At 38.5% G+C, this 27,699-nt stretch overlaps 1 protein-coding gene across 6 annotated transcripts in view; it reads left to right on the plus strand.

Annotated features, from left to right (window-relative positions):
• The window catches only part of galnt13 (UDP-N-acetyl-alpha-D-galactosamine:polypeptide N-acetylgalactosaminyltransferase 13), a 95,261-nt gene extending 69,228 nt beyond the window's left edge, over window positions 1-26,033 (plus strand). For 3 of the 6 annotated variants that reach the window (XM_057852394.1, XM_057852395.1, XM_057852400.1), the window contains one exon: window positions 22,677-26,033. In XM_057852394.1, the coding sequence (XP_057708377.1) occupies window positions 22,677-22,817 (141 nt within the window). In that variant the 3' untranslated portion in view covers window positions 22,818-26,033. Of the gene's footprint in view, window positions 1-1,707; window positions 1,726-22,676 lie in introns of those variants that run through there. The other 3 variants (XM_057852396.1, XM_057852399.1, XM_057852398.1) reach the window with 2 other exon arrangements.
• Window positions 26,034-27,699: the final 1,666 nt, after the last annotated feature.

The following is a 27,699-nucleotide window of genomic DNA, read 5'->3' on the forward strand; positions in this document are numbered from 1 at the left end:
GTGCACTGACATAAAAAAAAAAAACTTGCGTGACATTTTAAGCTATAAAATTAGTATGTGATGTTAGGATGTGACAATAGAATGTGAATGTGGATATGTAAACAATGATAGGAACAGTGTCAAATAAGTCCAGTTTCAAATCTTTTTTCCAATGTGATAAGCAAATGCAAAAGGTTTTTTTGTGAAGATTCATGTTTTTTTTTTTTTTTTTTTTTTTTTTTTAATTTTTTTAATATATTTATTTTGTGTACAAATGTTGACCATTTTGTGCACTAATAAAATACAAGGGTGTTTCATCAAATTTGATATAATTTGAGATGTAACCATGACAGAAACTGCATTGTAAAGGTTAATGCAACTAAACAGGTTTATCGTTGAACAATTTATGATTTATTCCTCCAAATTTTAATGAAAAATTCAATGATATTCGCATTGCAAATTTTGACCCAATTAAAGACATGCTGTCTAATTGAGAAGAAATTTGAACATAAATTTGCTTAGATATAAGCTTGCTAGCTTATATATATCAGTTTTGAATTGAAATAAATCAAGTGAAGGTTCTGGGGTTTAATACCTTTAGTTAGGTTAAGAACCACTGATCTAACCTTAAGGATCTCATATTGATAATGCTTAAAGTGCTTGTGACACCATTAAAAAAATCTTAAATAGCATTATTATTGGAATTAAAATCATATTTTGAGACGATTCGATTATATACAACAATTTGTCAAAGCGCAGAAGACGAGAAATGAGTCTTTAAGTGTGCCGTTTAGCTCCTTCTGTCATTAATGTGCTCTGGCGCCTTTATCGGGTGGTGATGTCAGCAGAGTCGCGATTTCAGCAGATTTAGAATTGAGCCCAATGGAGGAGGGAGATTCAGAACGAGAAAAAGGTGACAGAGCAAACTGCAAAATGTCATAATTTTTTAATTTTTGTTTTTATCGTTCTTATCCCTCTAGTCCAATATTTTTACAGGATATTCTTTGTATCTAAGTATTTTTCCCCAATTGCTAAATAATTTGTATGGTCATGACAAATAACAGTCTTGAGCTAAATGGAATATGAAATATTAAAAATGCATTTATTCAGGACGACAGGGCTAAATTAATGCATAATGGTCAAAACTGCCGACTTCTTGAACCTCCCCAACAGCATTTTATGCTACCGGAGTCCGGCTCTTGTCATTTTCCTGCGGGGGACTCTGAGACTAAGAGCAAGGCTATTTGCTAACCCGAACCGAGCAGCTCTTCCAAGTCTCTTCCTCGCCTTTCGAACACCAAAATCACACAAAACTACCCTGACTCATGTCACAAACGGTGGCGGGGGCGATTGCCTTCACCGATCGGCCAGCCCCTCGATCGCTTCCACACACATCCAAGCAGTCCATTTCATTCAGGAGCATAAAATGCAGAGTGAAATATGAAATAAACATGCTTTTTGCTGTCATAGGCACTTTAAGCATTTACGTAATTTGAATTATTGAATTTAAATAATTAATTAATATTTATATGCTAAACAAGGTAAAAACTTTAATTGCCCGGAGGGAGGGCTCAAGGTCTTGCTTGCTTTGTTTTTCTTGGTGAGGGTTTGTGGATGGATCTGAATTATATTTAAAAGGGATATTCCAGGGATGTACACGCATTGACCGATTGTTATTTTTGTTTCAGTGCTGGTTAATAAATTAATTGCAGATATTTTGTTGAACAGTTTGATGTGTTGTCCTTCTTACGGCCGAAGTCAGCTGGGATAGGCTCCAGCACCCTGCGACCCTGACAAGGGTAAGCAGTGTTAATAATGGATGGATGGATGGATGGATGGCAAGTGAGCTCTTCAGGGGTGCTTATCATGTCTGTGAGCGTAAGCTTGGTAAACCCAAATTAGTCACATCTCTGCAGCCAACTTTAGCCAACTAACTGCGCACATACACTGCTATTGCATATTTAAAACATGCTTTTTGTTAAAAATTTTCCTAACTTTATTCACAATCTAGCATAACGGGTTGGAACGTTATGAGTAAAACAAGCAAGTTAACGTAATAAAATTTATAGGGCTGTCAAACGATTAAAATTTTTAATCGAGTTAATTACAGCTTAAAAATTAATTAATCGTAATTAATTGCAATTAATCACAATTCAAACCATCTATAAAATATGCCATATTTTTCTGTAAATTATTGTTGGAATGGAAAGACACAAGATGGATATATGCATTCAACATACGGTACATAAGGACTGTATTTGTTTATTATAACAATAAATCAACAAGATGGCATTAACATTATTAACATTCTGTTAAAGCGATCCATGGATAGAAAGACTTGTAGTTCTTAAAAGAAAAATGTTAGTACAAGTTATAGAAATTTTATATTAAAACCCCTCTTAATGTTTTCGTTTTAATAAAATTTGTAAAATTTTCAATTAAAAAAATTAACTAGTAGCCCGCCATTGTTGATGTCAATAATTACTTACGCAATGCTCGTGGGTGCTGAAGCCTATAAAATCAGTCGCACACAAGCGCCAGCAGAATGCGGCAAAACTCCATAAAACACAATTAACAAGTGAGCGTTTCACTGGACTGTCATTTAAATTTGTCTGAGCGGGGCATCTGCGTTAATTGCGTCAAATATTTTAACGTGATTAAGTAAAAAAATTAACGCCCGTTAACGCGATAATTTTGACAGCTCTAAAAATTTAAAAAGAAAAGCCTGACAGTTTTTTTGTTCTTCAAAATTCACACTCCAATAGTGATTGAACTTCCTTTCTTGATGTCAGAATTGAATATTGTATTGTTGTTTATAGTAAAAAGAACAATAAAACCCATTGTTTGTGCAGATTTGTCAACTTGTTAATGAGCCGACTGTACTACTCCATGTTAAGGTTTAGCACTTGGACTCTTTTGACTAATCACATATTTAAGATAAAATAATTACCTCTTATAGGGCAATTCACAAAGGGCCTTGAACTTAATCAGCTGCTGCAGTTTTCTTATGTTGGCCTGGCTCCAAAGAGTACACAAACAAAATGGTTGTGGAAGAGCAACGTACTGGCCTCACTAGCTTCGGCTATTCACTGCTAGTCTTAACCAGTTAATTTACTTAACTTAGTGTAACCAGTAGCTTGTGTTGCTTTACTGCTTCACATTAAGCTATAGTGTAGAAATATTTGACCAAAAAATGAAAAAATAGGTATTTCTCCAAATTCAATAAATGCAAATGTGAAAGAGAGAAATAGCGCACAATCTCCCAATTTACAACACGCCATGCAATGTGAAACTTGCCAGTTTCTTGGAGAGGAAATAAAAGGTCGGCCACTGCTCTGAAAAATCAATGACCTTATTGATTCATTGACTTCCTCTCAACTTTGATCACATTAGCATTGACTCAAAACTGTGCCTCAAAAATGGTTTGGCCCCTCTATTGTGTGCCTGGAAAATATCAATGATGTTATTGATCGATTGACTTTGACTTGCATTTCATGATTTTACAGTCCAGTACAAAAAATTGTTTGTGGCTTGACCGCTGTTAGCAAAACAACACATTTTTTTCTGTCATTTCTCATCTCTGACTATTGGAATCATACAGTGGTATGAAAAAGTATATTAACCTTTTGGAATTTCTCACATTTCAGCATAAAGTCACCATCAAATGTGATCTGATCTTTGTTAAAATCACACAGATGAAAAAACAGTGTCTGCTTAAACTAAAACCATCCAAACATTGATAGGTTTTCATATTTTAATGAGGACAGCATGCAAGCAATGACAGAACGGGGAAAAATAAGTAAGTGAACCCCTCTGCCTAAGGACACTTAAAGAGCAGTTGAAACCATTTTTTACCAAACAATTTTAGTCAGGTGTGTGCCCAATCGCTGATTAGTGGTTTAAAGCTGCCCTACCCACTATAAAACACACACCTGGCAAGAAACGTCTCAACAAGAAGCAATGTCTGATGTGCATCATGGCTTGGTCAAAAGAGCTGTCTGAAGACCTGCGATCAAGGATTGTTGATTTGTATAAAGCTGGGAAAGGATACAAAACCATCTCTAAAAGTCTGGATGTTCAACAATCGACAGTCAGAGAAGTTGTCTACAAATTGAGAGAGTTTGGCACTGTTGCTTCTCTCCCAAGGAGTGGCAGTCCACCAAAGATGACGCCAAGAGTTCAGCGCAGAATACTGAGAAAGCTAAAAAAGAAGCTTAGAGTGTCTGCTAAATACTTCCAGAAATCACTGGCACAGTCCAATATGTGTCTGCACACATCAACTATATGTAAAACTATGGCCAAGAATGGTGTTCATGGGAGGACTCCACAGAGGAAGACACTGCTGTCTAAAAAAAAAAATCATTGTTCCTCCTTTATCGTAATGTTCACAAAAAGGCATTTGGAAACTCCATAGAAGTTTTGGCAAAATATTTTGTGGACTGATGAAACCAATGTTGAATTGTCTGGGAGTAAGACAACATTATGTGTGGAGGAAAAAATGGAACAGATCACCAACATCAACACCTCATCCCAACCGTGAAGCATGGTGGAGGGAGCATCATGATTTGGGGCTGTTTTGCTACCTCAGGGCCTGGACAACTTGCAATCATTAATGGAAGAATGAATTCAAAAGTTCATCAGAATGTTTTGCAGGAAGACCTGAGGCCGTCGGTCAGATAGTTGAAGCTAAAAAGAGGTTGGAAGCTGCAACAAGACAATGATCAAAACACAGAAGTAAATCAACTCAAGAACAAAATACACGTTCTGGGGTGGTCAAGTCAAAGTCCAGGCTTGAACCCATTGAGATGCTGTGGCATGACTTAAAGACAGCGATTCATGCTAGACATCCCAGGAATCTAATTGAACTACAGCATTTTTATTTAGAGAAGAAGGGCAAAGATTAGTCCTGATCGTTGTGACTAACTGATCTGCAGCTACAGGGAGTGCCTGGTCAAAGTTATTGTTGCCAAAGGGGGGGACAAAATATTAAATGTGCTAGTTCACTTACTTATTCCCCCCCCTTCTGTCATTGTTTGCATACTATCCTCATTAAAATATGAAAACATATAAATGTTTGGGTGGTTTTTGTTAAAGCAGATACTGTTTTTTTTCATCTGTGTGATTTTGACAAATTTCAGGTCCCATTTGATTGTGATTTTATGCAGAAATGTGAGAAATTCCAAAAGGTTCGGATACTTTTTCATACGACTGTATTTTCTATTGCGTTTTCCATTTGAATCCAGCGATCCCCCTGTATTAACTCATTCACTCCCAGCCATTTTCACCGGAGCAAGGCCCTTCGCTTCCGGCCGTTTTACTGGATTTTGACTGATTTTGCAAGGAAAAAAAAATCTTTTTCCATTCTTTAGAAATCAGCATTAGAAAATTGCTTAGTTTGAGCAATTTTTCAATATCTGATGAAAAAAGGGAGAAATTGAGCTTTTTGTGAAAGCATACATTTCATACTTTGACTTTAACACAGCTATTTTCTGCTTTAGTTACATCCCAAACTTCTGAATAATGTTTTCCTTTTACAAAATAAGATAAACAACAAGACAAATAGAGCTTTTGATAGCAAAGTAACAATTTATTTACACATAACTAACTAAAAGATGTTCTGGCCGCGACAGCTGGTTAAACTTTTCCCTCATCGCTGTCTGTCTCATAAAGATGAATTTTTTTGAGTGTTTGCGGACTCTGCTCGCGAGCAGCACGGACTCAAAGGCATTGTCCGCTGCACTAGTGGTCATGGTCGTTCTGCTCGGTCGTCTTCCGCCAGCACCCGGCCGTGCGGCTTGTCCGTTACGTTGCCGTTGAATCAAGTTGCGGGTCTTACCAAATGCGCTACTGCCCTCCAGTGGCCAGTTTTATTGCTTTAAAATGGATTTTCAGCTGTGTGCTTTGGAGCTAAATTGAACCACGACCCAGAGATGTCTGTAAAAAAAATAAATAAATAAATAAAAACGTAAAAGATGTATAAATACATCTTTGGAACACTGAAACAATTAAAAATAGAACATATTTATGTTTTTGGGAGCAAATGAGTTAATTGTGATATTTGTGCTCCTGTTGATATTTGTAATGTTGTATGTAGTCAGCGCATAGCCTGTTTTGGTGAGGTTGATCTTCAAATGAGTGGTTTTCGGAAGAATTAAGTAGCCTTTACTGATGACCTTTCAAGCAGAAAGCATGTAAACAGGGACAGGGGCACATCAAGTGATGACAGAAGGTTCAGCTTGTACGATGCTATCCATGAGACCTTTTGTTGGTCTTCACGCTAAATTAGATCTCATTTGACATTTGTTTTCCATCATAAATATTTAACGTTGAAAATTCACTTGCTGCCAGCGAGTGAGCGACGCCCGTGACGGTGGACGGCGAGTTTATTTTTAGCTCATTATTGTTTGTGTGCGAGCTTGATTGAAAGGGGCTGACCATTGTTTACAAGTTCTTTTGAAGTGATCCTTCATTTTGAACCGTGCCTTTTGTGGACCTGGCCCTTCAGGCCACTCTGCTATTGGCCCGCAGCAGCTGTGCACACTGTACGCCATGCACATGTTATAAAACCCACGAATACCAATTATGAGCAGCATTCTGCCTGCTCATTTGCATGCAGCATTTGTCTGTTTTTGTCTTCCAGCCAGGTGTCTATCCAGCTCTGTTTACCCCCTGCTGTGTTACTGGGAGTCTGAATGGTGTTTTGTCGTACCGTTATAAGGGGGAAAAGATGGAAAGAACAATTTCACCGACTGCGTTTTTGTGTCCAGGCTGGGTAAATTGGGGAAGGATCTCCCATGGCTGCTAGTGTGTATCAGAGTTGCAGTCGTGAAGTGACCTGCTGTTTGATGGCCTGAATTGCTTTTCAGTCCTAGTTCCTCGTACCACAGCTAACGCAAGAGGGAGAGCTTGAACACACAGGAGCGCAGCGCCATTAGAACAAATGAGGCTGTTGGTCGGCACCGCGGCGAGACAAAGGAACTGGTGGTTTTGTTATCCTCCCTTAAAGCAGCGCAGCTCTCCCTTAAGTCGACAAGAGCGCACGTTACACAGGCAAGCCTTTTCAGCGGGTCCTGTGAGCTGCCGGGCGACAGAGGATAATGTTCCTCAGCTGGGGCTTATGGTCAGAACCTGTCCTCATTTAATTAGCCAGTCTCAGCTGCGCACACATTCAGCCGCTCGCTTCGAAGGCACTGCCTAGTTCGCCGTGAGGCTGAGATGAGTTTTCTCTTCCCCAAGAGGGGGACATTAATAATTATGAGCAAAGGACAGGACCTCCATATATATATATATATTTTAAACCTAGAATGATTTTTCTCCCGCTGCTGCAATATTCCTGTGCCATCTCCATTTCTAGGATACTGCTCTCATTATTGCAGAAAATCCTTCAAAAAGGCCTTAAAAAAAATCACATTCGGGAAGCAATGTCACCATCATGACATGCATAGACATGCAGACATTTTGTTCTAAACAGTAGCTCCTAAAAAAAAAAACTTTCTTTTTCTTTTCCAAAATCTGACTTGACTTATGAATGCTCCAACTTAACCTACATGTTTTTTAAGTTATGAGATAGCATTTTTTTTTTTTTTAGCTTTGTGTACAGAGCCAAAATTGGAATGATCAAACCACAGATGCATCCTCATTTGAAATACAGGTAGTCCCCGGGTTAGGAATGACTTCCGTTCTTATGCTGGCAATGAATTTCTGCCGAAGTCAGAATTAACGCTTTGAGTACCCCTAAATATCCCCTCTCAAAATTACTATCCAAAAACATATATTATACATCATGTTGGTGAAATAAAGTAAAAAAATAAGATGCTCAAGGGAATCACATAAGAATGTACTGACGTGACAGTGTTCGTAACGCTCATTTACAGTGGGGCAAATAAGTATTTACTCAACCACTAATTGTGCAAGTTCTCCCACTTGAAAATATTAGAGAGGCCTGTAATTGTCAACATGGGTAAACCTCAACCATGAGAGACAGAATGTGGGAAAACCCCCCAGAAAATCACATTGTTTGATTTTTAAAGAATTTATTTGCAAATCAAGGTGGAAAATAAGTATTTGGTCAATACCAAAAGTTCATCTCAATACTTTTTTATGTACCCTTTGTTGGCAATAACTGAGGCCAAATGTTTTCTGTAACTCTTCACAAGCTTTTCACACACTGTATTTTGGCCCATTCCTCCATGCAGATCTCCTCTTGAGCAGTGATGTTTTGGGGCTGTCGTTGAGCAACACTGACTTTCAACTCCCTCCACAGTTTGTCTATGGGGTTGAGATCTGGAGACTGGCTAGGCCGCTCCAGGACCTTGAAATGCTTTTAACGAAGCCACTCCTTTGTTGTCCTGCCTGTGTATTTGGGATCATTGTCATGCTGATGGAAGGAGATTTTCACTCAAAATCTCTCGATACATGGCCCCATTCATTCTTTCCTTTACACAGTTCAGTCGTCCAGGTCCCTTTGCAGAAAAACAGCCTCAAAGCATGATGTTTCCACCCCCACGCTTCACAGTGGGTATGGTGTTCTTCGGATGCAAGTCGGTATTCTTTCTCCTCCAAACACGAGAACCTGTGTTTCTACCAAAAAGTTATATTTTGGTTTCATCTGACCATAACACATTCTCCCAGTCCTCTTCTGGATCATCCAAATGCTCTCTAGCAAACCGCAGACGGGCCTGGACGTGTACTGGCTTCAGCAGGGGGACACGTCTGGCAGTGCAGCATTTGAGTCCCTGGCGGCGCATTATGTTACTGATAGTAGCCTTTGTTACTGAGGTCCCAGCTCTCTGTAGGTCATTCACTATGTCCCCCCGTGTGGTTCTGGGATTTTTACTCACCGTTCTTGTTATCATTTTGATGCCACGGGGTGAGATCTTGCATGGAGCCCCAGATCGAGGGAGATTGTCAGTGGTCTTGTATGTCTTCCATTTTCTAATTATTGCTCCCACAGTTGATTTCTTTACACCAAACATTTTACCTATTCCAGATTCAGTCTTCCCAGCCTGGTGCAGGTGTTCAATTTTGTCTCTGGTGTCCTTCCACAGCTCTTTGATATTGGCCATAGTGGAGTTTGGAGTGTGACTGACTGAGTTGTGGACAAGTGTCTTTTATACCGATAATGAGTTAAAACAGGTGCCATTAATGCTGGTAACGAATGGAGCCTCGTTAGACCTCGTTAGAAGAAGTTATACCTCTTTGAAAGCCAGAAATATTGCTTGTTTGCAGGTGACCAAATACTTATTTCCCACTCTAATTTGGAAATAAATTCTTTAAAAATCAATCAGTGTGATTTTTTTTTTTTTTTCACATTCTGTCTCTCATGGTTGAGTTTTACCCATGTTGACAATTATAGACCTCTCTAATCTTTTCAAGTAGGAGAACTTGCACAATTGGTGGTTGACTAAATACTTATTTGCCCCACTGTAGATGGGGCGGTTTTAACATGTCCTCGGTTATGGCGTTATATTTGTGCCACAATTTCAACCATCAAACTACGAGCTTTTTTACTGCAGCAACTTTAAGATATGCTATTGGAGCTGGAATTACCAAGGACAGTGGGATAAAGCACGTCTGGATGACACCGAGGGTCTCTGTGATGTCGGGTGAAAGTTTGGAGAAGTTCCCTTAAGCTCTGCTGTCCGATAACACATTCCTCGTATGCTCAACCTTCGTTAATATTTTTCTAATAATTTTTGTAAATTTTGATTTATTGACCTGTTCTGCACATGCACCAATCGTTTTAAATAAAACAAGAAATGCAATAATCTTGTCCAAATGTTTTATTGCGATCAATGTCTGCAGTAAAAAAGTACATACTATTTTTTTGTTATATGATATGTACATACCTTGTAGTGTTTCCTTGTAACAAGATCCGTGTCAGCCCTTCTGCATTCGGCAAATGTAATATAATTTGTAATTTCAGCTCATTTTGGTCACTCAAGTGGCAGGCGTATCAATCTATACCTCACGTCAACACAGGCTGACAGGTTGTTATAATTTTGTCCACGAATGATCAACAAAGTGATAAGAACAGTCATCCAATATCATCTACGTGTCATCTCCAGTAGGTCGTGCTGAATCAATTTTTGAAGATTCCGTGGGTTCCCCTGGCTTGATTTCGCAGTTTTAACGTTGTCAACACACTGCTAACTTGCTAACTAACATGCTAACTCATGAGTTTTTTTCTCAACCGGAAGTTCGATGCAGACATTGTCCAAGATGGCGCCACCCGTATTTCGCTCTGGAGACTTGACTATAAAGCTCACGATAACGATGATCTCACGATATAGCGATACAATGGTCAGGTCAGGAAATCATTCTAGGAACCAAAAAAACAAGCTATCTTCATCCGTCCGCTGTAAGCATAATACTAGTAGACGTCCAATCCATTTGAACTGGGAGGGTGGCAGCGAACGAACCCCTACCTCTTCAAACGGGCCCCTCTCGCTTTTATGGCAGCCACTGCTAGGCAATGAGGTCATTTTGGTCCATTTCAGGTCCATACCTGTTCGTTTTCAGTCCTTTTGTTTCGATTTTGGGCATTTCAGGGTCACATCCTGTTGATTTTAGGACATTTTATGGGATATTTCATGTTGATTTTGGGTTACACAACAGAAGGTGACCCAATAATGACTCGGCAGTGACTCAAACTCAACAGGAAGTGACCTGTAAAAGCCCCAAATTGAACAGAAAGTGACCTGTAAATGCCCCTAAAACCGGAAAGAATGACTGTGAATGCTCTGGTTTCGAATGAACGAACGTTATTTCGCCCTTCCCAGTCTGAATGGATTGGGCGTCAACTCGTCAAGCGCTGTCAATGGCAGCAATAAAGTTAACTGAGACACTATTATGGTGGAATATATTGGTAGCAACTTCTTGGTCCCTTTACATATTTTTTTTCTTAACATTGACACCTTTTTAAAACGATATCTCGATTCTTAGCATGAGTTTATCGATAACCTTTTGGAATGCAAAGTATCACGCTATATCAACATTTTGATAATTTGTCACACCCCTAGCACTCAGTTTGGCACACATGTTACTAGAGGTGCACGATATCCATTTTTTTAAACCGATACTGATATCGATAACTTCCTGCTCCTCAAAGCCGATACCGATATCAATAACCGATGATAAATATATAATTTTTTAAATCTATAACCTGAGTTTTTGAACAGGAGGTTCAAAAAAAAAACTAGTGGTGGATTCAACATAGATTTGCCTTTGATCTCACGAGATTTTTCATAATGACATGAACAAAACAGTGCGTTTCACTTCTGCACTGCCCAACAGCCAGCTAAAAATGAATGCACTTCCATAAACCACAAGGTTTGGTCTTTTCTTGCTTTTATGGGAAGACACTCGTCTTAATATTGTGAAAGTACAACAAAAAAATACATATATTCAATACTCAATATACAACAAACTGCACAATACACTTATATACACAACTATTATATGTATAGCATAGCACACTAGCTTGAGCAACTAAAGCATTGTTTGGCTTCTATAACACAACAACTTATGAATTTCTGTACATATGACCTTTCACCACAGAAGTAAACATATGTTGCACATCCATATTTTATAGTAAAAATAAAATACTTACATATTTCCGAGGCGGAAACGTAACAGAAAGCATTCACGATTGTCAATGCTACCGCTATACACCGCAATGTGTAAGTGAATGAGCTTGTAATGTGGACCAAACTGTAACAAAAAATAGATGCAGCGAATTATTCTGACCAGCAGGTGGCAGCAATGCCCCGCAAATGGTCAAATGATTTCCCATACTAGTGTGTAAACTGTAAAGCCACCACAGTGCATATTATCGGTCCTATTAATAATGTTATTGGATTTATTGGGATGACGTCATAATTCCTATTATCGGATCAATAATTACCGTGCACCAGTACATGTTACAAATCTGCCAACCAATCAGAGAGCTGGAGGAAGTACACCGATTGGCTGTTTGCCCTTCATTTCGATCACTTGTTGCATTTGCCCCGAAAAGCAAAAGAGACTGACTTGGACGGGAGCGCGCAGAGAAAACTTACCGGCAAGTGCAGGGGTCCAGAGGTTGAGCGAGAGCGGGAGGGGCTAATTGACCGGTTAAAACTAATATGCAAACACAATTATGGCGCACACTGTAGATCTATCATTGCTTGCTCAGAATTGTGGCACAAATATAATGTCATACTCTGTCGGAATGCATTTACCGCGATGCTTGGATGACACGGGTGCATTAATTTTAGGGTCCGCTCATTTGACCACGAAAATCCGCTGATTTGACCGCAGTTTCATGACCCTCCATGACACCGACTCACCAGGGAAATCCCCGGTATCCCTGTATGCCAGTCCGCCCATTTACATGTTATATAGTAATTGGGTAAAGTTTTCAACTAGCAATAATTGCTTGACAACAGTGAGGTCCGTAATTGTCGCATATATCCATACATGCATACCTCTGCTAACTAGCATAGCACATACACGGCCAAATCTGTACATAGATATGATCATTATTAATTCATTATTATCATTATTATTTATAATAAATGGAGTCTAAAATGCAATAAAGTGAAAGTTCAGAATTTTTTACATTAGGCTTAATCTTCGAGTTAGTGGGGGTTTAATTAGTCCGTGTGGTTGATTTCAACAAATTCCGTGCAGTTTGTTCGTTTTTTATCAAGTTCAGGACTCCAGAGTGGCTAAGCTAGCGCCAGTTATTGGCCCTGTCGTAGCATGCCAATAAAAAAAAACAACATATGCACGAATGAAAATCACCAATGACCCATGCAATCAACAAGGTTGGCTATGTTTTCCTGATGAAATGTCAAAAATTCTGAACTTCCACTTTAACATCTTGGATTTCCTTGATGTTGGCGCAGCCATATTCAAACAGCAATTGAGAAAAAGAACAATTCTGGATCACTTACAAATACATTTGCTCTGGATACATTGCACCGATCCGTGAAAAACATAAAAATATATCTTCTACCTCGAACCCTTAGATTCTAAATACTGGTAGTCGATAATAAAAACAGATCATATGCATCTGCTGCTTTGTTGACGACAAAACCAGACGCTTTTATCACACTTATTTCAGACAAACAAACAAATGACGCATCTATTTTTTTTTTTAACCCAAGCTGACATCCGTATTCTATTGAGTGCTATTCTCCTTTTTAGTTTTTGAGGGGGTTGGGGGCATTCGCAAGGTGTGTGATGTTGTACAACACCTGCTCCCTTTGTTCTTCTGTTTGAACAAAGGTACTGTGTAAAAAGCTCTGTGCTGCCAACTTCATGATGTGTGTGCACTTCTTTGTATCCCGGCAGAAAAGGTTTGGCTCTTGTGTTTTATGACCCAAGTGCAAACATAGCTTAAGTGTCTCTGTGTGCTCATTGCTTTAAAACATCTCCCCACAGTCAAAGCACAATCTCGCTTTAATGAAGAACTTAAATGCCAGTTTGATCATGTTGGTGCCACTTAATGCGCAGGAACAACTTAGTCAGGCAATTATGTGAAACACACAAAATGCGGCGTGGTATCACAGTCTTCACTAAGTAAGATATTTACACTAGTGTACTGCTTTAAAAAAGTCAAAATAGCATAATTCAAAGATGTGCTAATAATATGCGCACTGTCTTGCACACTGAACATATTTTTTCCTGTGCAGAGGCACTGCTTGTGATTCCACCAAGTGAAGCTACTCCAGTGAGGACTGAAATTGTGAATTACTTCTGAGAGAATTCACTTAAATGCTCCGCTCAGCTTGTTCGTAGGCCCCTGAGCTCAAGACGACGTGAGGAACATTCTCATGCTGCGCTTAAGTTTAACTCATCACATCAGCTCTGTTTTTCTTGTCTGGACATTTTAAAAGCACTTATTCCCTCTTCTGGTGCATGCGAGAGAAATGACAGCAGCAAAGAAAGGCTAGTTGAGGACAATGTGGAGAGGAGCAAGTTCATTTGTATGCGTACACCTTTGTGACACTTGAGGTCAAGAGATTTGGCGGCTAAATTGACTTTCACAACATTTTAGAAATATATCCACATATATTCCGGATCTGAATCTAAGCCACATGGGTCCATGTGTAAATATTGGATATTTACATAGATGTTATACGGAAATATTTGATTGATCAATTATAAATGTATTAACTACCGTATTTTTCAGACTACAAGTCACACCTGAGTATAAGTCGCACCAGCCGTAAAATGCCCAACAAGTCGCACCTGAGTATAAGTCGCACCAGCCATAAAATGCCCAACGAAGAGAAAAAAAAAACATATATAAGTCGAACCTGAGTACAAGTCGCATTTTGGGGGAAATTTACTCGATAAAATCCAACAGCTAGAACAGATATATCTTCTTGGAAGGCAATTATATAATAATAATAATAAATAAATAATAAATTATATAACATATATATAATAAGTGTACAGTGCATGAACAACGAAATGCGAATATACTGTCCTCACCAGGACGCTACGGCTCGGTCCTGGCGGTCCAGCGAGCTAAACTCCCAAATGATGATGCTGGACGTCCGTATAATTTGCTGAATAAATTTCATCCTCGATACCAAACCGGTTCGCATCAATGTAAATAAATGATAATTAGGTGCTATTACAGCAATGACACAAACGATTAGCATGCGTTCGCAAGCATTAGCACATCGTTCAAACAACCACACAACTGGCTCTAAGTCTCCGATTGCGGGTGGAAAACACACAACAACAACAGAAAAGATGATACACACAGGCGTTGCCTCTGTAGAGATCTTTTACAAGCATAAGCCACGTTTCTCTCTCGCTAACTCAACCACTCACTCAGAGTTGCGTAGCTGTCTGTCTTCTTCTGGCGTGTGAGTGCTCTTCTTCACATAAACAAATGCGAGTGCGCCCCCACGTAGGCGTGAAAGCGCCACAAACTAAAAATGTGCATTTCAATATATAAAAGTCAATACAATTGAACACACATTGCCAAAGGCAGAACGCGAACATGACCATAGCTATTAAGTAGGGCTGTCAAATGATTAAAATTTTTAATCGAGTTAATTACAGCTTAAAAATTAATTAATCGTAATTAATCGCAATTCAAACCATTTCTAAAATATGCCATATTTTTCTGTAAATTATTGTTGGAATGGAAAGATAAGACACAAGATGGACATATACATTCAACATACGGTACATACTGTATTTGTTTATTATAGCAATAAATCAACAAGATGACATTAATATTAACATTCTCTTAAAGCGATCCATGGATAGAAAGACTTGTAGTTCTTAAAAGATAAATGTTAGTACAAGTTATAGAAATTTTATATTAAAACCCCTCTTAATGTTTTCGTTTTATTAAAATTTGTAAAATTTTCAATCAAAAAATTAACTAGTAGCTCGCCATTGTTGACATCAATAATTACACCATGCTCACTCATTGTGCTGAAAACCATAAAATCATTTGGACCCAAGCGCCAGCAGAGGGCGCCAAACACCATCAAACAAGTAACAAGCGGACATTACACTGCTGTCATTTTAGTCTGTTTGAGCGGGGCATGTGCGTTATTTGTAGAAGTGTGCAAAATTTCCGATTCTTAGAGTATTCGCGATTCGGTCGTGGAAGATTCGAGAACGATTCACAAACATCCAAATTATGATTATTGAAATATGCCAAGTAAAGCGGAAGTACAACACACTCAGCGCGCCGCGCGGTCTTCGGGACGCAATGAGGAACGGGGCGAGAGTAGCTAAACATCATGCTTCTCATTACCCAGCCCCTCGGGTAATGCCAATGCTTAACTCACGGCTCTAGCTCAACTCATGCCACAAGATAAAAAAACAACAACATACCTGACTGCTGCCGAAAAGCTGCTACAAAGTACATCCACATAATGTTACGGTAGATATAATTTATATAGGACTAGATGCAATATAGATTCGGTAGCGTTAGCAGCACATCTACAAAAAGCTAGATGCGGACGCTAGTAAATGGCCGCCATCTTAAAGCAGTACACTTCCCTGCAAGGCTGTTGTAGCGAACCTTCCAAGCAAACCTAATTAACTTTTTATCTAAAATACTCCTAAATCGGTAAAATATTGACTTGAATCTATCTTTAAAATAGTTTTAAAACTTTCACATGTCGAAAGTAGACAAAAGGGAAATTATGGAATAACGGGAGCAATTTTAACAACTTTAACGGTTGATTCACAACATTAAATTAATTGAACGTAGTTTAAAGCTGCTGATACAGAATGGGGACTGGAGTTTTTTATCTACTGTTATTTTTGTATATTTTTTTACTGCTATATGTTAACTTGATACTGAAATAGTAGTTTGGTTTAGCCTGAGAGTATTTTTGAACAATTATGGAACTAATGTACAAAACATTAAAAAAAAATTTTAAAAAAAAGGAGGGGGGTGCATCAATAATCGTTTTATAATTGAATCGGAGCCTCTGAATCGTAATCGTAATTGAATCGTTAGGTGCCCAAAGACTCCCAGCTCTAGTTAATTGCGTCAAATATTTTAACGTGATTAATTAAAAAAAAAAAAATTGCCTGTTAACGCGATAATTTTGACAGCCCTATTATTAAGATTTATTCAGATAACCATGGCATAAAGAACAGGCTAACAAGTTTACCAAACCATCAGTGTCACTCCAAAACACCAAAATAATATGTGAAATGATATCATAATGTGTTAATAATTTCACACATAAGTCGCTCCTGAGTATAAGTCGCACCCCCAGCCAAACTATGAAAAAAACTGTGACTTATAGTCCGAAAAATACGGTAAATAAACACGGATCAACACCAACTCGTGTTCTCTGAATGCTTAAAAAATAAACATGTCACATTTGCAAAGAAAAAATATAATCCACTTTACCTTGCCTTCGAAACTTTAAGTGGATGAAGTCCTCTTAAAAATACCTAATAGCTAGCGTAGTAGTTCTTAACTGGGGTTCGATTGAACCCCAGGGATTCGTTCAGTAAGCCTCAGGGGTTCGGTGAAGGTTAAGAAACGCAGAGCCCTATTTTGTACACTGATGAAATCTAGACAAAGTGGCGTTTTAGACCAGGTTTTGGACTGGTTTGCCCTCAATTTACAGGCTTTACTCACTTTATGTCAACTGCTAGCCCTCTATCTAACGTGAGGAAAAATTGGTTTGCTCGGTGGAAGGTTGACTCGCGCTTGGTATGAGGAAGCACAACAGACCTTAAAGCAGCGTGAACTGCGTAGATAATTTTACATCATGAAAATAGTATGTGATGCAAGGATGCGACAATAAAATAAGAATGTAGACATGAAAATAAAAAAGAACTGTGTGAAATGAAATGAGTTTCAATTAATTTACCAACGTGAAAATAAATGGCAAAAAGCAAAATTATTTGTAGTAAGTTTGAAATCTGGAAGAACCTTGAACAGAATTTCGCTTAGATTTTAGTTTGCTAGGTTTTGAATTAGTTTTAAAAAATGGCTTTATTATGAAATTTTGAAGGGTTCGGTCAATGCACCTGTGAAACCCGTTGGGTTCGATATCTTTAGCGAGGTTAAGAACCACTGTGTAGCCCTTATATGGCAGCTTTGTTGTAGCTTTCTGTGGCGATAAAGTCCTCTGAGTGCCAGTTGAAAACGGCTAATCAGTGCTAGCATCGCGTTCTCTTGTCACAGCAAATCGTAGATTCCCACTCTTAAAAAAAATAATAAAAAATGTAGCCGAATATAGCATCAGATGGAGTCATATTATTCTCCTAAAGAGTTTTTGAGTAAGTGATGAAGCTTCTGGAGAGCTTTATTGATGCTAGTGTAGCGGTTGAGAGCTGTGTCATGACAAAATTTGGAAAACCATTCTTTGAAAATATGTCTAATAATCCCCTTTTTTATTTTTAACAACAAAAATCTGAAGTTTGTTTGTTTTCTTTTGTTTGTTTTGTAAAAAAAAAAAAATCCATATATAAGCATCATCAAGTACAAACGGAGAGAAAAAGGTAGCGGCTTATAAAAAAAAAATACGGTAACTCATTGGCTGCCATTTATGAGGTTTTTCTTCTTTTCAGATGTAACTGAAGCATTTCCTGATGTATCGTTGGCACTGTTTGTAATATTAAAACTCGTATCGTTGATGCTGATTCTACCATTTGATTTGTTCAGTGGCAAAAATAACAAAAGAACACAGCACACATGAGTTTATTCCTATCAACAGGAATCAAAATGCTCTGTGCAAAGAAAATATGTGTATCTTAAAATTCAGACGTAATAACGGCCCAATGAGAAAATGTAAAAAAAAAAAAAAAAGTTGCTAAAAAATGGTATAGTTGAATCCTGGATATGAATTTAACTCGGTGGTAGAAAGAGGAAACTCATCAAGCATTACGATAACGTCTCTGCCAGTGAGACCTTGATTTCTGCGTGTACCTGCTGTGTTTTATTGTAAGTTATTGCATTCTTGTCTGCCCCCCGCAAGAAGAACATCCTGCTCTCCTGTTCCTTTTGTTTGCTACATCAAGGAGTATAACAAATTCGAGCCCTACGCTGGCTCGAAAGATACTGTATGTTGTTGAATCAGTATGTCGTTTGAACTTTACGCTTTTGTGCAATTGCGGCTGTTTTATAAAGTGCTGTATAACTAAAGATGGGTCGATCTTACAAAGGAGAGTGTAGTTGATGAGTCAGCCTACAGAAAAGTGTTAAAGAATTTAATAGCTGCATATAATTGTCATTGATGGGAGAGTGCTTCACACATGGGACTCATATAGTGAGCGTGGGATCGGTTCCAAGGTGACCAAGTGTCAATGGTTGTCTGTCTGTAGCCGCTCAAATACATAGATCATGTATTAAAAGCAGTAATAGCTTCAGCAATCAGCTGCCTTTGCTTTTTATGCAGAACTAAGCGATGACATGATTTTGCTGCAGTGAGTGAGTTACATTACTTTGAAGAGATACATAGAAAACTCTTTTACTTTATACCATAACATATGAACTTTGCTCTTCTGTAAAGACAAAAAAAAAAACCTCCTCCCACATTTTCAGCGCTTAACAGACCAAACATGATGTGTTTGTAGGACACCAGTTCCATCGAAGTAAAATATAAGTCCGTCTGTATTCGTAATCACACAGTCTTACTTTTCGTAATACTTTGGCATTGCTTCGCATCGAGTGCTGAAACGATTACTTGAATAATACGGGTCACTCGATTTAAAAATTTTTTCCCGTCTCCAGGAATCGTTTAATTTTGCCAGCTCTAAGCATAACGTTTTGCCCGGACTACTTTTAAAGCGGCACAACGTTCTGACGTGATGTGTGTACAGGAAAACAAAAGAAGCAGCGGATACATTTGATTTCAACCACACAAGAATATAGAGGACAATATAGCGACGAAGAAGCCGACGAAAATGAAGCGAAAGGCACCAAAAAAAAAGCAGTAAATTTCAAAAGTGTGTGAGCATTTCAAGCTGGAGACCAAGGCAAACACTGTTTCATGTATTCATTGTAAGACAGTTCTTGCATAACACTGCCCTGGCTACCTGCGACCCCGCCGACGCTTCCGCACCCAAGGCTGGACCCGGTGACCAATGACTGCCCCCAAAACCTGGGCTGGGCGCCACCGCGCGACCCGCCCACGTAGCCCCCGCTCCACCGTAGCCACCTCGTTTACTCCGAGAGCAGAGGAGCGATACTCGGGATAAGGTAAAATTCAGTTAACGTAGCGCTAATAAATAAGATTAATGCTACTGTACCATGCTAATGTAACGTTAGCCCTGCGGTGGGCTAGGTTTCTATGAATTTTGACTAGTGTCGATGTGGGGCTAACGTGTCTTTCATACAGACTTTATTTAATCTGTAAAAACACAGCGCTGTAGAGTGATGAGGGTGTAAAATAAAAACATAATAAAGCTGTCAATTTTAGCTCAGTAGTCATTAATGGATAATACACCAAGTAGTACTGGTGCCTAATGTGCTCAAATACAACAGGTAGATATGTCCCTATCGATCGGGTCCGATCACGTCATTTTCAAAGTATCGGGATCGGCAAAAAGATATCGGCAATGCCTTTTTTTTAATATATACTGGACTGTCTCAGAAAATTAGAATACACAATATTCTAATTTTTTGAGACAGTCCTGTGTATATATACAGGACGGTCTCAGGAAATTAGAATACACAATATTCTAATTTCCTGACTGTCTCTCGGGAATACACAATATTCTAATTTCCTGACTGTCTCAGGAAATTAGAATATTGTGTATTCTAATTTCCTGAGACCGTCCTGTATATATATTTTTTAATGACATTGATTTCTAATTGTATTTAAGGTTACAGATCATCCAGAGTCTTTAGTTTAGGCTTAAGGTAGGGTTATCAAATTTATCCCGATAACAGCGGTAATTAATTTTTTTTAAAAATCTATCAAGTTAAAATATTTAACGCAATTAATGCATGCGTTGCACGACCCACTCACCCATTGTCGCGCTCAATCTGTAATGGCGCCGTTTTACCTATATAGAGGGATAAAAGGCAGCGTAAAATGAATAGTGTGAATTTTGGCAGCCTATGGAGCCTTTTTTTAATTGGCTAAAGCCTTACAATCCATTTCCCTATGATTAGAAATATCATGGGAAGCAATGTGGGGAAGCAAGGTAGCAATTGATCTTTTTCTTAACACCTTATGTTGTTTCCCAACGCAGAGAAGATATATCAATTGGTAGCACTACGCACAGTCATGGTTCCATTTCCCATCATGCATTTGGGCATGGCTACAGTATAATTTACTGAAAGCTCAACAAATACACTAGATGGCAATATTTGGTCACAATATACAAAGTCACAAGTCTTTCTATCCGTGGATCCCTCTCACAGAAAGAATGTTAATTATGTAAATGCCATCTTGAGGATTTATTGTCATAATAAACAAATACAGTGCTTATGTACTGTATGTTGAATGTATATATTCGTCCGAGTTTTATTCATTTTTTTCTTAACGCATTGCCAAAATGTATATGATCGGGAAAAATTATCGGGAATGATTGGAATTGAATCGGGAGAAGAAAAAAAAAGCAATCGGATCGGGAAATATCGGGATCGGCAGATACTCAAATTAAAACGATCGGGATCGGATCGGGAGCAAAAAAACATGATCGGAACAATCCTAACAACAAGTATCATAAATTTGTTTTGAACTCTGCAAAAACTCCTATCAGGACTTAAAACTTAACTTGAACTTAAAAATAGCTTGACACGAATGGAAATTCGATTAAAACACGTGGGGAAAACACCTAACTTTTAAGTTAAGCGTAATGACATTTTTAGGAAATAAATAAGATCTTAAATTTTTTGAGTGAAAGCAGTGAATTTTTTTTCTAGTCACGTCTAAGGCCATGTCCACACCTAGCAGGGTTTTTTAAAAACGTGGTTTCTGCCCTGATACGTCGGGAAAAGATAATTGCCAATTCTTCAATAAGAAGCACAGCAATAGTTTGTGTAAAAAAAAAAAATGGAAGCAAAAAAGCATGTGTTTAATTTACTCCAAATGTAAACAATGGTTTTATGTGTAACGTGAGGACAAAGTTTGTCGCAGTCAGTGACGTTTCCACAGTTAAATCTTCGGTTATCAGTTTCCACATGATGGCGCCACAAACATCGAGTTCGCACTTCTTCACTTTCCCCGTCATTCTTAAGAACCCTGGTTAAATGTGCGTGATTGGCCAAACTGTAGAAAAATATCTTCTTTTTGCCAAATACCCTGCTACGTGTGGACATGGCCTGAGACGCAATTGTTGGCTGTTGTCAGCAATGTACATCTAAAATAAAGACATTCATTGTTTAAAAATGGTTTAATGTTAGGTGAAATGTCTTGTTTTCTCATGTATATTTATAATAGTTTTTTTTCCAGGTAAAGAGCAACGTTTTATCCGATTACTCGATTAAACGATGGAATTTTCAGTAGAATACTTGATTACTAAAATATTCGATACTGCCCTATTTGTATCCATCAACCTGTTTGTATTTGACCTATTTTTGTCCTTGTGTGCAAGTTTTTATTCAAATCATGCCTTATATCAAAGTGGGCTTCCGGTCTCTTCTTCAAAAAGGGTTCACCTACACGATTCCAGCTTTGCTGTGATTCGTATTTTAGGATATGTCACTGTATTAGTCTCTGTTTACAAGGTATCACATGGCAAGAATTGCCTATCTACTTCTTGTAAAAATGGGATGAATGTGACAGATCTCTGGTTACGTCCTCCAGCCTCTGATGTAATGGGAGCCTTCCCTCTGGACCAGCTATGAGTTTTTAGCCTGGCACGAGTTTTGAGGGATCCAAGTGGGTGCTTTAACGGTATGAAAGAAACTAACCAGTGCTAATTTTGGATCCGGCTCTGAAGCAGTATTGGCAGCAGCTCGGTGGGAAAGAATGATTAGTCCCCCTTGATGCAGTTTGTACAATTTGCTCATCAAGCAACTTTGACTGAGAAAGCTCATCTTGGACTGGACAAATCTGAATTGTATTGTCAGTCCTTGAATATTTTTGTCTTGGCATTTGTAAATTCTATGTTTTTTTTAGAGTGGGGCAACCTGTTTTCTGTTGTTTTATGAATGAATATTCTCTTTCTCCAACTGACCAAGCTGAAACTTGGTCATCTAAGTATAAGAATATGAATGGGTGGATGACAAGTCTGTTTTCTTTTTCCTCCAGAGACTCACCTTACTCCACGTGAACAGCAACCAGTGTTTGGACATGCCATTGGAAGAGGACAAGATGGTCCTCACCCTGAGAGACTGCAGCGGGAGCCGTTCCCAGCAGTGGCTGCTGCGCAACATGACTCTGAGTCTCTGATTCCTCCGCCACTGTACCGTCGTGTCACCGAGTCCAGGTTCTCCACGCCTTCATCAGGTGGCCCCAGCCTTACGTCTTTTTTGCTAATTGCCTCCATCGTCAGTTATAGAGAACCCTGTAGCACCTAGTTATCTTGCACTATGGAGGATTTTCCTTTTCCTGCTCACTTCAGGTTCAAGAGACGCTGCCCTTCAGGCTACCTAACAAGCTGCAGAACTGGCAATTAAATCTGCAGCTAGCTATAAAAACACTGCTCGTAAAACTAGTGCGTGGCTACCGGAAAAGCGAAAGAGAGTGGTTATTTAAATGTACTGATGTTCTGGTACATTCCTTGTTGATGTAAAAATAATTAATCCTTCTTTGATATCGGGGATTTGCATTGAAGAGAAATATCTACCTTATGTGGAACCATGCGATATTGAAGGTAGATGCCAATGTCAATATTTGACAGTGCAAAAAAAAACTGCTAATAATATATTAGCTCATACTTTTTATCCTTATTGTTAGAATATTCACATATTGAACAGAAAATGTTTGGGTGTTAAGGATTTTGAGAGTTGAGACCCCAAAGGGTAACTGCATTACAGTATGTGTTGTAATTAAAGGGACAGACAACTCTAGTATTAATGACATTGGGTATGTTTACATGGACACTTTTAGTTGGATTAAAAGCCTGGTTGGAATAAAAATGCTTCATGTACACACCCTATTTGGAATATTCTAACCCGATCCTGCCCATTCTGACAAAAAAATTCTATTCCGATTAACAGGGATGGTTTATGCTGATTGATAATCAGCGCGCATGTAAACACTTTATACATGAATTTTGGAACAAACTGTCCTTACCTGTGACGTAGTATACAGTGGGGCAAATAAGTATTTAGTCAACCACTAATTGTGCAAGTTCTCCCACTTGAAAATATTAGAGAGGCCTGTAATTGTCGACATGAAATCTGTGATACTCCCATTTGATTGGTTAAAACTACGGTGGCTGAGAAATGTCATGCAAAATGCAAAGTGCAAACACTGAGCAAAAAGTAAAAAGCACACACGAACACCAATTGCAAGCGATTTCCAAAAGAAAAAAAAGCACAAATTTCGCATTTCTGCTTTTTTTGTTGTTGTTGCTTTTTTTGCCGCAACACGAACCCCAAATGTGCTCGCAAAACGAAGGCAAATGAAAAACGCACAAATGCAACTGCCACAACACCATCCCCAATTGCCAAAGCATGATTACAAATTGGCAAAAGCACGAACCCCAATTGCCACAACACAAATGCAAATGGCTCGAAATACGACCGCAAGAAGCCACAGAATTGATGCAAGAAGACAATCCGGAAGTAGACTAAACGTCTATACTAGGACAGATAATGCATCTTATCCATGCAAGAACTTACACGGATAAGATAGCCAGCTAATATTACCCGCCGCTTAATATAGACGAGTGTCTCCGTGCAACAATTGAATACAAAGGAAGTGACGTCAGGGAGCGTGCCATCACCATTTTAATGCAGCATAACTGCATTGTAAACAATGGAGGCAGACGATCAAGATATGGCATTCGTGCTCTTTTCTTTTCCACAGTCGTTGTTTACAGTTTTATCACCTAGTGTAGAAAAGGTGTCAGGAACCTATGTCTTCGTGCGTCATTTCAGTCTCTTTTGATGAGTGCATATTCTTCTCTGCCAACCCGTAATTTTAAATGTGGCCGGCTCGCTCGACTTGAACGAGCAGTGATGAGCTGATAATCCATTCACACATTTTTCTTGAACCTTTAAAGGTACGTTGCAATAATATGCTTTAATACAGTGCCCAATGGTGGTCCTCCCATTGCGGATTACAAGGAGATGAGCGTTTTATTACAGAGCTCGTCTCCCGTGTTAAATCTCCAGTCAGCCAGCTGCGGGGCCGACCCCTACCAACTAAACGCCGACCGAACTGGAGTATATAAAAATGCGCAGGGGCGTGATCATTTTTTTTTCATGAAATTTCCACCTGTCAAAACTGTCACCACTTCCAGGATTGCCTCTGTTATGCACAAGCACTCCTGGTTGCGGTTTCCACTTCCACGAAATATACGCAGTGCCACACAATATGTTTCTATTTGTTATTTTCCAAGTGGTGAGTGCGCAACTAAGCATCGATTATAACATCCCAAGTAACGATGTCAGGCTTTCGTTGTTGTTTTCTAAAGATTTATTTCAATCACAACTCGGCGACTGCTTGTAAAATCCGAGCGTGCCCTCAGTCCCTTCACTCTAGCTCCTGCGTGATGCGTTCAAATGCGTTCATGAAAAAAACTCCTGCTGCCGCGTAACCACAAGTTATCACGTGACATCCCCACATGTGCAGAGCATGAAAACGTATGTTACAGAAATTCACTCTCAAATTCACACTTTGGTATATGGCGGAAAACACAGACAAGACTGAAAAAGCAGTTTCTGCTCTTGCACTCCTCTTCAAAAGAAACTGCTGTATTATAAGCCAAAACAACTGTTGTGTTTGATAGAACAATATGTCTATATGCTGCCATAGCAGATTCATGGCGCATTCAACCCCTGAACTATTTTTTAATTTGTCCGTTTTACCCTGAAAACCCCCTTTTACAGACGTCGCACAACCGCTTTTGTTTCAACCCAGCCATAAAACGAATGTAATTAATTATATTTATTATTCAAAATGTCTGTCGTTTTTAGCTTAGAATCATTCATTAATGTCTCATATTTCGTTTAAAAAAAAAGACTTAAAAAAAATTATTCACTCACATATTTTAAACTTTTAAACAAATTATTTCACAATTAAAAAAAATGGCATCTGTAAAAAAGTCATGGATATCTACCTCATAACTATAGCTTGATTGTATTTTTTTTGTTACTGTCGCATTTTCTCCGATATGTTGGCTATATAAATAAATTTGATTGATTGATAAATAATCGGTCCAAACAAAGAAAATTTGCAAAAAAAAAAAAAAAAAAAACATTTAAAAGGGTAAACATATGAAAAAGAACATCTCGACCACTCCTTGATGTCTGCGATTTCTGCATCGCGACCCTTGTTATATTATTATGTTTCACCCATAAAATCCCCAAAAAATCCAGCTGTGGCCATTCACAGCTGTGTCTTGACACTCAGTGATACATGCTACATGGAGTTTTTGGATCGAAACGAGGTGAATACGCGATAATATCTCATTAAAGTCATGGCGTCTGTAAATCTGCTCTTGCATGCTCTCACCTCCAGATAGGGTTTTGCTGTTTAAAAGACATTAAAAAAAAAAAAAAAAAAAAAAAGCCCTCCGGTTCAAAAAATTTTTCCCCCCAGAAAATTGAGATTTTAAGCTTTCCAATGATGTATCACACATGCATATAGGACAATTTTGAATTTTGGCCAATTTGGGTGTCTCAGAGTGGAACTTCAAGTCACTTGAGTGTAGACATGTGCCGGTTACCGGTTTCACGGTTTACCGTGGTGTGAAAACGTTGCGGTTTCAAAACCACTAAAATTTTCCGTCAGACCGCAGTACGGTATTCGCCATTTTTCATGTGTCAAAAATCCAGCCAGAAGTGGCGTGGCGCGGCAGCGCTCACCCCCTCCCGTTTGTTGCTGCGTGATTATCGGCTAAACAGCCAGCGAACCCTAAACAAATACACCAAACATAAGGCGTTCTTTTCTTCAATTTATTGAGCTCTCAAATCGTGGTAAGTGAAATATACAGAATGAATACATTTAAAACGTTGTACAATTGTATTTTTCAATGTGTGAGTAGCTAAACAGATTAGCACTATGAGTTCGCCAAAAACAAAACACATATTTTCCTTTGAAATTCGATATACAAACTAACTAAAAGCTTATAAAAGACTAATGTTAGCCTAGGCTTAGCTGGGAGAGCAACTTCGTCGAGTGTTACAGCCGCAGAGTGAGAAAACAAACATGATTCTCTTGAATGAAGGGAAAAAAAGGCATAGCATCAAAGATCGTTAATTGAGGAAAGATGATCTTGCCCTAAGCACAAATCCACGTTCGCTGGATCAAGGAGAGGTCTCACTCCCAATGATTTTTTATTTTTATTTTTTAGATGAAACCTTTCCACAACAATATTTACATTTTAACTAACTTATACATTTTTAACTAACTTATTAACTTTTGAATTCTTTGTTCTTTCTAACACAAAGGCATGACATCATGTAGACTAGAGTTGACACAGTGGCTGAAAATGGCGAAACTTCACTTGAGCTTTTCAATCCTCAAAAAAATTATGCAGTATAAATTTCTAAAAATTTTATTCAGAAGAGTTTTTACTTTTTGTATAGAAATTATTCTGTTCTTGCTATAAACTTGAGCAACTTGAGCAACTTGAGCTGTGACTGTGGGTATAGTTTACGTTATATTTTGATTTTATTTAAAATATTTGTTTTTTTTTATTGATAATTTATTTATTTTAACAATACATTCATATTCCAATTTGCAACTATGTTCTGGGAAAAAAAATCCTGTTCAATGGAAAGAAGTTTTTTTTTTTTTTTTTAACCCATACATCTCAAAATAACACATTTTGGAGGTATAATTGCAATACCGTGAAACCGCGGTATTTTTGCTCACGGTTATCGTACCGTCAAAATCTCATACCGGCACATGCCTACTTGAGTGTTTTCCACCATATATTGCCTTGTGACTATTTCTACGGTTACAGCAGCAGGGCGGGAGTTGTAGTCTTCTTGTCTACGTCCGTGGAATTTAGTTTACTTCCGGGTCATCCTTTCGCATTCGCGTTGTGGCTTTTTGCAGTTGCATTGCAAGCCATTTGCATTCGTTTTGCGAGCCGTTTGCACTCCTGTTGTAGGCAATTGGGGTTCGTGTGCTGGCTATTTGCATTTGTGCTGTG

This window comes from Corythoichthys intestinalis, chromosome 12 (genome assembly GCF_030265065.1).
Source record: "Corythoichthys intestinalis isolate RoL2023-P3 chromosome 12, ASM3026506v1, whole genome shotgun sequence".
Lineage (NCBI taxonomy): Eukaryota > Metazoa > Chordata > Actinopteri > Syngnathiformes > Syngnathidae > Corythoichthys > Corythoichthys intestinalis.